The sequence below is a fragment of the Otolemur garnettii genome, unplaced genomic scaffold, assembly GCF_000181295.1.
Source record: "Otolemur garnettii isolate 467f Iridium unplaced genomic scaffold, OtoGar3 scaffold00001, whole genome shotgun sequence".
Taxonomy (NCBI): domain Eukaryota; kingdom Metazoa; phylum Chordata; class Mammalia; order Primates; family Galagidae; genus Otolemur; species Otolemur garnettii.
Genome location: NW_003852396.1, coordinates 33,092,758 through 33,102,999, shown reverse-complemented (window position 1 = coordinate 33,102,999; position 10,242 = coordinate 33,092,758). Strand labels below are relative to the sequence as shown.

Sequence of the window (10,242 nt, the reverse complement as noted above, 5' to 3'; positions counted from 1 at the left end):
TACCTCAGCCTCCCCAGTAGCTGAGGCTACAGGCACAGGCCACAGGGGCCAGCTATTTTTTAGAGGAAATTAATGAAAAATTACTCAGGTGGAGGTAGCAAAATTATTTATCTCCATAGATGTGCTAGATATGAAATGCTTAGAGCCCCCTTTACCTCTTCCTATCTCTAAATACTTAACCTTCAATACTCTGCTTTGTAGCTCTGTGACTGGGAGCATTCTTATCTTTCCACAGCTTGAAGATGCCAGTCATCTTCAGTATTTCCAATTTACTGGGCTCCAAAATATGAAAAAAATGAATCAAATCACCTGCTCTTCTATAGTCTTATTTTGCCACAAATTTTGAAGCCTATAGTCAAGAATCCAGCTTTGAGAAGTCTCCTTTATAAGATGGCCACAGTATCATAAATGAGTCAGAATTAGGACAAATCACAAAGAATTTAACCATCATATGGGAAGAAAGCTCTGATTCTACATCTGTAACAGATTGATGCTCATTGAGATTGAAATCACCAACATCATGAGTCTCTGAACACATTGAAATGATGTAGAGGACCATGACTATCTCAAAAATATCATTCTATCTCTGAAAGCTGTTTCATACTTAAAAAATGCATATGGGAGAACAATCATTACTGGATGAATGTTAGTTGGCTGTGGGAAACACATAAAATATATCCCTGGGATCAGGGAAAATTTCAAAATGAAAATGCCACTTAAATTGAGGGTTGAGTAATGAGAATAGTTGTGAATATCATAGTTTTTGGTAGGGTAGGGCACTACTTCCATGCCTGGAAAGAAACACAAACAAATAATTTCTTAAAATGTGCATGGTCATGGGACCATCTAAAATATGATGAATTCAGACCAAAGTAATTTATTCTGAAACTGAACTAAAGAACTCATAGCATTGTTAAAACAAGACATGAAAGAAAGCTTGATTAAAAAAAATCAGTGGCAGCAGGTTCTATTCTCAGAGGGTCTTACAAACATTATGAAAACTTTTGAAATAATTGTAATCAATGAGTATAGTATAAGGAATAGTGGTGGATTCTTATGATCAGGTAATTTTTATCTAAGGTCACTATGTCTACAGTATGAGCCATGGATACATTGGAAAGGGGACAAGATATACTGTATAAAAACAATATCAGGATAGAGCAACACATGGACAATTGTGTTGGTGTGGTTGAGATGAGGTATTTATCAGTAGCATTGGATAGAAGAGGACAGAAGAGAGATTTGATGACTTAGAAAGAATGGAATGGAGTGATTAATAGAATGTGGTAGATTAAGGAGAAAGAATCATAAGAGATGACATCTACATTCTGAATTTAGCTGAATGAAGATTAGTTCCACACACCTCCATTCTGATCGAAGGAAGAGAATGAGTTTGTTGACCAGTTTTGGCCCAAATTAACTGTGAAAGCTAACTCTCTTTACAGGTTCTGTGTCTTTATATACTCAACATCTTAGCTTTCTCACCTGAAAAATGGGGACGATGGTTGTTGAAAGGACTGTCATACAGATGAAATAAACATGCTGAGGAATAATGATATATATCAATGAATTAATTTATCTTAGTGTTTAGCAAAGACTTGGGAAGATTAGAAGTTTATCTGAAGGCAATTTTATTTTTTGTTCTATTTTGAAAGAGTGAAAAGCCTAGATGGACTGAAAGTGAAGGAAAAGTGTACAACACAATGGCAAGAGAGTTTCAGAAGACTTAGATGTAGACCCAAAGATGAAGGTAAATTAAGATAGATAGTAATAGGTAATGGAACAGCTAAAGTAATAGAGGTCTTGATTTTGGGAAATTGTTATATTGCAATTGTATATATTATATATATATTGCAAGGGAAATAGCTGGAAAGATTACAAACAGTTTCAAAAACCATATCTTTTAATAAGAGTCTAATTAACTATAAATGTCATTACTTGACAGAATTATAACAGCAAGTAACTGTTCACCTGCTGATTATTCTTTCCCTGCACTATATGACAGGTGACAATTGTCAAATATTCAGTACTTAGTTTCTGTTAATGTTGATGATATTAAGAGAAATGAATAAGTATATCCTCATATAATATACTGTCTCAAATCTTCAGTGAAAAACTCTTAAATGTGCATTTTGTTATTCCTAATTGACAGAGACAACTTAGGGTCAGAGATTAAGTGATTCATTCAAGGTGACAAAGGTTTAAGTAAAGAAGGTAGGAGTAAACTTGCTATGTTATTAAAAATCACATTCTTTCTGCCATAATGTTCAGCAATGATAAAGCAATAATAAACCCAAGAGAGCTGACTTAAAAGCTTCTGTGTCTCTCGTGGTTTTGGCTTATGACTAGGAAATCCCTCATTCCACCTTAATGACTCTTCCTCATCCTCCACACAGTCATTAATGAACATGAAAATTGGTGACTAGAAGCTTTCTTCTCCAATTTAAGCACAAGAAATTCATACTGTGTTCCAGAATGCTGCAGACCTTGCTATGACTTTTGTTGGAGGATGAATACACAAACCTGGTCTCAGTCACACTTGTAGAAGAAGAGTGCCTTTATTACAGAGATGAAAGAGAAGTGTGAAAAGTTACCTCAAAGATGTCCACAATTTCATAGTGGCAGATATCCCAGCACCAAAGGTATCAGAGCTTTTGACATCAACTTGGCGCTGTTACACAGAGGGCAAACAGAAAAGTGGAGCCACTGCAGAACTCATAATTTGAGAGAATTAAAATCTATGGTGGAGAACTGATGACAGAAAGTTACATGAAGAATGGACAGTATTCATCAGTTATCTGGTAAGAGCAGAAAAGGTTTTCAACAATTGGATAGTAAATTTCACAATTAGTAGATTTGTTATCATAACCTGTTATTACCATCTTCTCCAAAAATAATTGCTCTATCCAATGAATAGGAACTAACATGCTTCCCATCTTCTACCCAGGAGTAAACTTGGGGTATCTGTACCTCTCAGGTGTGCTCACCTATGAGCTCCTTACTCTGCGTCACTCAGACATGGCCATTTCCTTTCATAGGATCAACACATGATTGTGATTATCCTTGGTGGAGAACAATTTTGCTCCATGGCTGGGGGTATCGTAGAACTACACAGTGAGAAGCAAAGCTGTAAAAATCACAGTATGTAGTTGACTGAGTAGTTTACACTGAACATATGACAGCCAAGATACCCTTCCTGTCATATGCCCCCAGCTGATTTGCTTCTTTCATTTGAGATTTAGCCCCATAAAGAACAGTTGCTTTGGGGGTTCCTGTCACATTGGTAATGCTACACAGTTAGCTGACTCATCCTTGCTGACTTAAAGAAATTTTATTGAAAAATCTAAGAAAGAATAAAATAACCCAACTGTTTTATTTCCCACTGGATTCCATTCATTTCTCAAATGCATAGCTTAAGAATTTCTTAAATAAAAATATGTCAGTTTTAGAAAGTGATAATTTTGATCAAAGAACTCTCATACAGGACCTAAGAAGCCAAGTTTTCAGAAAATTTTCTTATCCATATAATTAAGTGATTACATTGTCTTCAGTTATTCAATAGCTCCTTTCTGATTTATTTTTGGTGTCATCAGTTTGTCCTCTGTCATGGCCATCTTGTTTTATTTTAAGGAATCTTTCCTTTTACCCCTTTATTTTTCCTTGGATTTCTTGTGTTTGAGCTCACAAATTTATGCTAGCCTTCTGGATTACCTTTGTTTCATTAGAAACGAATATGTATAGCTATGTAGGACCAATCTTATCCTAATGACCCCTCTGAACAAATTTAAATCCAGGAAAGCTGCCTCTATTATGGCTAAGTCACTCCTTCTTCCATTAGTCTCTGTGTTTTATCAAGAGTGAGTCCTCTTGCCTTCTATTTTCCTGGTGCCCATTCTCTTGACTCCCAAAGGTTTGCCATTTTCTAGGTGTTCTGTAAAGTCTATCATAGATTTCTTAAGCACACCACTCATTTCAAGGATTTCAGATGTTAGAAATACTGGCAAAAGAAAATACAGTTTTCTTTCATTTTAAATAAACTTAAAAAGTGACAAGGGACTTTGACCTAGAGTCAATAAAAGGACATGAATTTGAATTATCTTTTCTTTTTTTTTTTTCAAGCAAAGAATATACTGTTTATTAAAACAAAGTAAGAGAAACAAAAGACCTCTCCCTTCAAAATCCTTTCTATTTAACATAGCTTTAGTCAAGAAATGAAATATATGAATGCAAGACATATGTACAGGTGGAAAAAGTGTGTATTCATCAACTGAAAAGCAACATCAATTGAAGTGAAAACTAAAGCAGCACTTTGTAGTTGCCTGGATTTGGCTAGGGGACAGCAAGTCAATGCTTATCAGCCAGCCTCAGAAGAGATAATTGTGATTAATATCAGACCCATCTGACTCACTCTATTAAACCCCGAAAGAAGGATATATTCAGAAAGAAAAGAAATGTCTTTGATTAATAATTCTACCCTATTGCCATTCTAAGCATTAACAACTATGTAGCAACTCTAGACAGACAGTGAAATAAATTATGTAACTAGGGTTTTGCTTCTGCAGTGGTGAATTATCTTTTCTAAAGTACTTCCTTTATGCTCTTCTAACTATGGATATAAGTATTATCTTTGGTGTAAACTATTTTTATCACTATTCCCTTTCATAGGAAATCCTTTACACTAATATACTAATCAGAGTCTGAGAATGTGCTGGTTCCAGCTTTTTCTGTCATAAAGAAAAGTAGGAATAATTGAGTACTAGGAGAGTAACTGAAATGTGGGACACAGAGAGATTCACCAAACACTGATTAAAATGTAATTTCTAGGCAAAATAAACTTTTTTTTTTTTTTGTCTACAGATCTATAAAGAAAATGTCAGACATTTAAGTAGTTTACTCTTTGCCCAGATGACTTCGCTGGTTCTAATGATCAGCCTGCCATGAGCATAACATATTCCTGAAGAGTACTGGTGGAAGCCCTCTCTAAAAACAGTGATGTGTGTCTATGGAGCTGTCTTTTCCTCTCCATAATATAAGGGAGATCCTAGAAGTCTACTAGAATTAGAAAACTCACTATGATCAATTTGCATAAAATGAGAAAATAAAAGAGGAACAATAGCATTGCCTGAGAAACATTTTTTGTTTGCATCAAGAGGCCCAAGGGCACTATGTCTGTTTCCAACATAACAGTCTACATGCCTTCTGTACTGACACTAATAGGGATCCCAGGCCTAGAATCTGTGCAGCGCTGGATTGGGATTCCATTCTGTGCCATGTTTCTCATTGCTGTGGTTGGAAATGCCGTGCTTCTGATGGTTATCAGATCAGAGCGTAGTCTTCATGAGCCCATGTACATTTTCTTAGGCATGCTTGGAGTCACAGATATTGCACTCGCTAGCAGCATTATACCTAAGATGCTTGGAATCTTCTGGTTTAATATGCCTGAAATCCACTTTGATTCCTGCTTGCTCCAAATGTGGTTCATCCACACACTTCAGGGTATAGAGTCAGGCATCCTGGTGGCCATGGCCCTGGACCGTTTTGTGGCCATCTGTTATCCACTGAGACATGCCACCATCTTCACCCACCAGCTTGTCTCCCAAATAGGTGCTACAGTCATACTCAGAGCTGCCATTCTTGTAACCCCAAGCCTAGCACTGATAAAGTGTCGGTTTCAATTTTATCACACGACTGTTATATCCCACTCTTACTGTGAGCATATGGCCATTGTGAAACTAGCTGCAGGAAATGTTCGAATCAACAAAATATATGGTTTGTTTGTGGCCTTCACTGTCGCGGGCTTTGACCTCATATTCATTACATTGTCCTATATCCAGATATTTACCACAGTTTTCCATTTACCCCAGAAGGAAGCTCGGTTGAAGGCATTCAATACCTGCATTGCGCACATTTGTGTCTTCCTTCAGTTTTACCTCCTGGCCTTCTTCTCCTTCTTTACACACAGGTTTGGTTCTCACATCCCCCCTTATATCCACATTCTCTTTTCTAGCATTTACTTAGTGGTCCCTCCGTTTCTCAATCCCCTTGTCTATGGTGTGAAGACTAAGCAGATTCGCATTCATGTCATGAAAATGTTCTGTTCATAAAATCTACCTTCATTAACACCTTTATGCTGTCCTCTTTTGCAATCCCTCAAAATAAAACAAAAAATACACATTATTTGAAGTGCTTGAGTTTTCCATTTGGTTGCCAACATGGTGTAATTTTCAGATCACCATAGCCCAGGAAAGGTATCAATCATTGGGGTATGGATCCTGCCTAAGTACTAAAAGTGAGAAATTTAAAAAAGGTAACATTGTAAGAGGTAACAAAAAAGGTAACATATGTATGTCTTTGTGTGTGAGTTTAAAATTAAATTTCTGTTTTATGTTTTGGTCCCATGGACGTCTTCCTCTAACAATCCTTTCTTGGGAGAGTTTATGAATTATGTAATTATCTCTGCATTTAAATGTGCCTAAGACTCATTCTTCTAAAGTGTCCAGGTACTCAATAAAAACACGTTGACTCTAGTTTCCTGGAACATTCTAATCATTTGAATAGAATAAGAGTTAAGTACATCTTAACTGTGTTCTTACACCTCAAAAATCCTTTTTGGATCTCATGAGATAATAACGTCTAAAAATGTAAATATATTTGCAGGCTCATTCAGAGAATTACGGACACAAAATTAATGAGAACTAGGTGTTGCATTTTAGAGAATTGATAATTTTTCTTCTATCTTCACCACTTAATTCTTTATGAGGGTGATTAGTGGGATCACGCGTATGGTTCATCCTATAAGGCTATATGTGAATCTCTCTAAATGTAGAATACAAATGTCTTAACACAATAACTAAGAAAAAGACATGAAGGCTATGTTAACCAGCTGGATGAAAGTATTTCAAATTGTATACAGAAACAGTACACTGTACCCCATGATAGTATTAATGTACACTGCTATGATTTAATAAAAAAATTAAAAGAAGAAGAAGAACACCTAAATAGAGAGATACACCCCCCCAAAAAATAAAAATAAAACTTACAGGTATTAGGCTAAAGAATAGTGACATGAATAAATTTGGCACAGTGCTTAAATCTCATTAGTTTGTCCTAGGCCTTATCAGATAACTATGACTATTGGGAATGATTATGTCATAGATACAGAGTCTATCTTTGGGTGTTTCAGGTTTATTATTTATTATGGATAACTGTATTAGATAACCAATTTTTTAAATTTAATAATATGTTTTCCTTACTAATAGTACTAAAATAACATTAGAAGTTATTTCTTAATACTCTAGCCAAGGTTCAGCAAACTTTTATATATATATATGTGTGTGTGTGTGTGTGTGTGTGAGTTTAAACTAATAATAATTAGCTTATGGTTCCTTGTGTTCTCCCCTCTTCCCTATTCTCTTTGAAATTCTTCCTAGATGCCCTCCACCATTAGAAAAAATAGTGAGAATAATTTAAGTTTTATACCGTTGTAAAAGATAGTTACTTATATGGAAAGTGTTGAGAGTAGAATGTACTTTGACGGTTTGGATTCTGATTGAAATTGTAAGTATATATTCATTATTTTTAATGGAGATACCTGCATATGTGTATATAAATATAATTATATGTGTATGTGTGTTTTTGTGAATATTAATAATTGCTATCTCTGTTCACTAAAAATAATCAAAAGCAATGGCCGAACAGTGACAAGGGGCAAACAACTTCTGTTTCAAGATCTTGGTTTGTTAATAATTTGTTCACTAAAAGAGACCAGGCATCCTTGCAAAAGAAGGCTGCTTCTTTCTCTTGAGCTGAAAAACTACAGAGTAATCTGAGACCAAAATGCACTGCCAGAAATTAAAGAAATGTTCAAAATATAACTGGAACATGGTATAAAGACTCCAAATCTAATTTGTTGAGCTTCTTTTCACTAAATTTAGAAAACTTTAAGCCTCAAAATAAATAACAATGGTAATAAATCATGGCCATTGAAACAAATCAGATTCTCTGAATCCATTCAGGCATGAGTAAAGCATTACGTAAATGTTTGAAAGAAAAACTCTTCTTTATACTACAATGTCCATAAATAAATATAAAAGATGTGACAGATTCAGAAATTCATCAAAAGCATGATAAAATTAATGCATAAAATTTTATTGAGGAACTGACCGTTTTTGTTTCAATGTTTCAATGTTTCTCTTCGTAGATTTCTATGAATTACAAAGGGAAAAATAGTACCACGAAGATAACATTCCTGGATATCATCCTATTAGTCCAGCAATTGAAACTAATAGCATTTACACTAAATAAATGTCATATAAATAAATGCATGGTGAACAGAGAAAGATCATATTATTTTGTTGTATTCAAAAAAAAATACATTACCTAAATTCTAATCATGATGAAATGGGAAAGATACACAAATGATAGAAATTTTATATAACAACTAACCTATAGTGTTCAAAAATGTCACTGTCAAGGAAAAAAATGCTGAGAAGATTTTGAAGGTTTAAGAAGTCTAAACAGAAATAAAAATAAAAAGCTTTAGGTGATCCTAGATTGAATTATGGATGTGAAAAATATAGTAAGAGAAGACATAGATGTGACTATTTTCTAATTTAAATAACTAATTGTATGTTAGGTTATAGTATTAATTCAATTATGTATTGCTTGATCTTACCTAGAATACTATATTTATGTCATAAAATATAATTTTCATTGGAAAATACAAAGAGAAATATTCAGATGTAAAGGGGAAGCATGTCTATCACTTATTAACAGTTCAGAAAAATTACTTATCTATTATATTTCTTTATGAAGTGGTGAAGCATAGATCTGGATTGCTTGTGAATCTTTATGAACATTTTATAAGAAGATTTTTAACTCATTTAAAATTATAGAAATATTTTAAAAGTTTTAGAAAAGGTGCACTATCCTTCAAAATATTCCCAATTCAGGAAAGAGTCCCTCCATCTGCTCACTTGATCAATTAGGAAGTTGAATCATTTTCTTTAAAACTGATTTTAATTCTTTCCAGTATACCTACCTATTCACTTCCTAAGCAAATCCTGGTGTCTATTAATTATATCTTCTTTCCCATATTAATCTTTCATAAGATCTTATGCGAAATAATAAAATGCTACATTTTTCATCTTTCATTTATTGGTAATAATATTATATAAGTTGTGTTTCAGCAATTGACTAAAATTAGCATGCACAATTAAAATGTATTCTCTCTTCTTTATGAGTTACACTTTATTTGTTCTTCAGGAAGGCTTTGCTTTCATTTTCTACAGAAAATAATTTCCTTCATGCACCTGTATACTGATCCTTTCACTTTAGGACAATTAAGTCTGAGAACTGATCTAGAAAAGTGCTACCTACCTGTTTGCTGAATAGCACCATAGTTACTTCCCTAGAGAAAGTAGGCAATGACTTTAGTGGCTCGTCCATCTTTCAAAGCAATTTTGGAACTCTTTTTCTAGACTGGCCATCAGAGTTGTCATTATATTACCTTGATGTTCTGAGTGTCATCAAAATATTTTCCTTTCAATATTTTCTTTATCATTAGGAGCCAGATTAGGTGAGTAGGTAGGGTGTTTGAGATCTATGGTTTCAAAGCAATTTCTTCTTTATGCTTTACAATTTATCATAGAATTTACTTTAAGTTGAATTTATTTTGTTTTTTGACTTGCCATTTATTTGAAAACTCCAAGAGAAAAACTTTCATGTGTTTGCTTCTGTTATGTCATTTTTGCTTAGCAAAATATTTGTCTCATGGTAATGAATTAAAAAATAAGAATCAGCCCCAGCCCCAGCCAAATTGCAACAAAAAAGTAGCTGGGCATTGTGGTGGGTGCCTGTGGTTCCAGCTATTCAGGAGGCTGAGTCAAGAGAATTGCCTAAGTCCAAGAGCTGGAGGTTGCTGTGAGCTATGATGCCACAGCACTCTACTTAGGGCGACAGAGTCAAACTCCTGTCTCTAAATAAAAGATGGGGAAGGAAAAAAAAATAAGCCGAAAGAATGAATGAATATTGGTTCTGGTTCTATGAAAATAAACACAGAATGATTTAAAGTCCTTATGCTTCTTCCAACAGACACATATTTTAATATAAGATAACAAAATAAATTATGCAGTAGTATAAAAATATGCAAATAAACCTGATATCAGGGAGGGCTTTGTTAATGTGGCTCTAATAACTCACAAGAGAAAATAATAATAAAATAATTTACAAGTGAAATTTTAA

At 34.2% G+C, this 10,242-nt stretch overlaps 1 protein-coding gene across 1 annotated transcript; it reads left to right on the top strand.

The window, feature by feature from the left end:
* Nucleotides 1-5,165: 5,165 nt before the first annotated feature.
* On the top strand, nt 5,166-6,104 carry LOC100964813 (olfactory receptor 52A1-like). The gene has a single exon (XM_003780983.1). It carries the CDS (start codon nt 5,166-5,168, stop codon nt 6,102-6,104), a length of 939 nt encoding a protein of 312 aa, XP_003781031.1.
* Nucleotides 6,105-10,242: the final 4,138 nt, after the last annotated feature.

Coding starts and splice junctions, on each gene's coding strand:
- LOC100964813 (XM_003780983.1), top strand. CDS start 5,166: ATGTCTGTTTCCAACATAACAGTCTACATGCCTTCTGTACTGACACTA.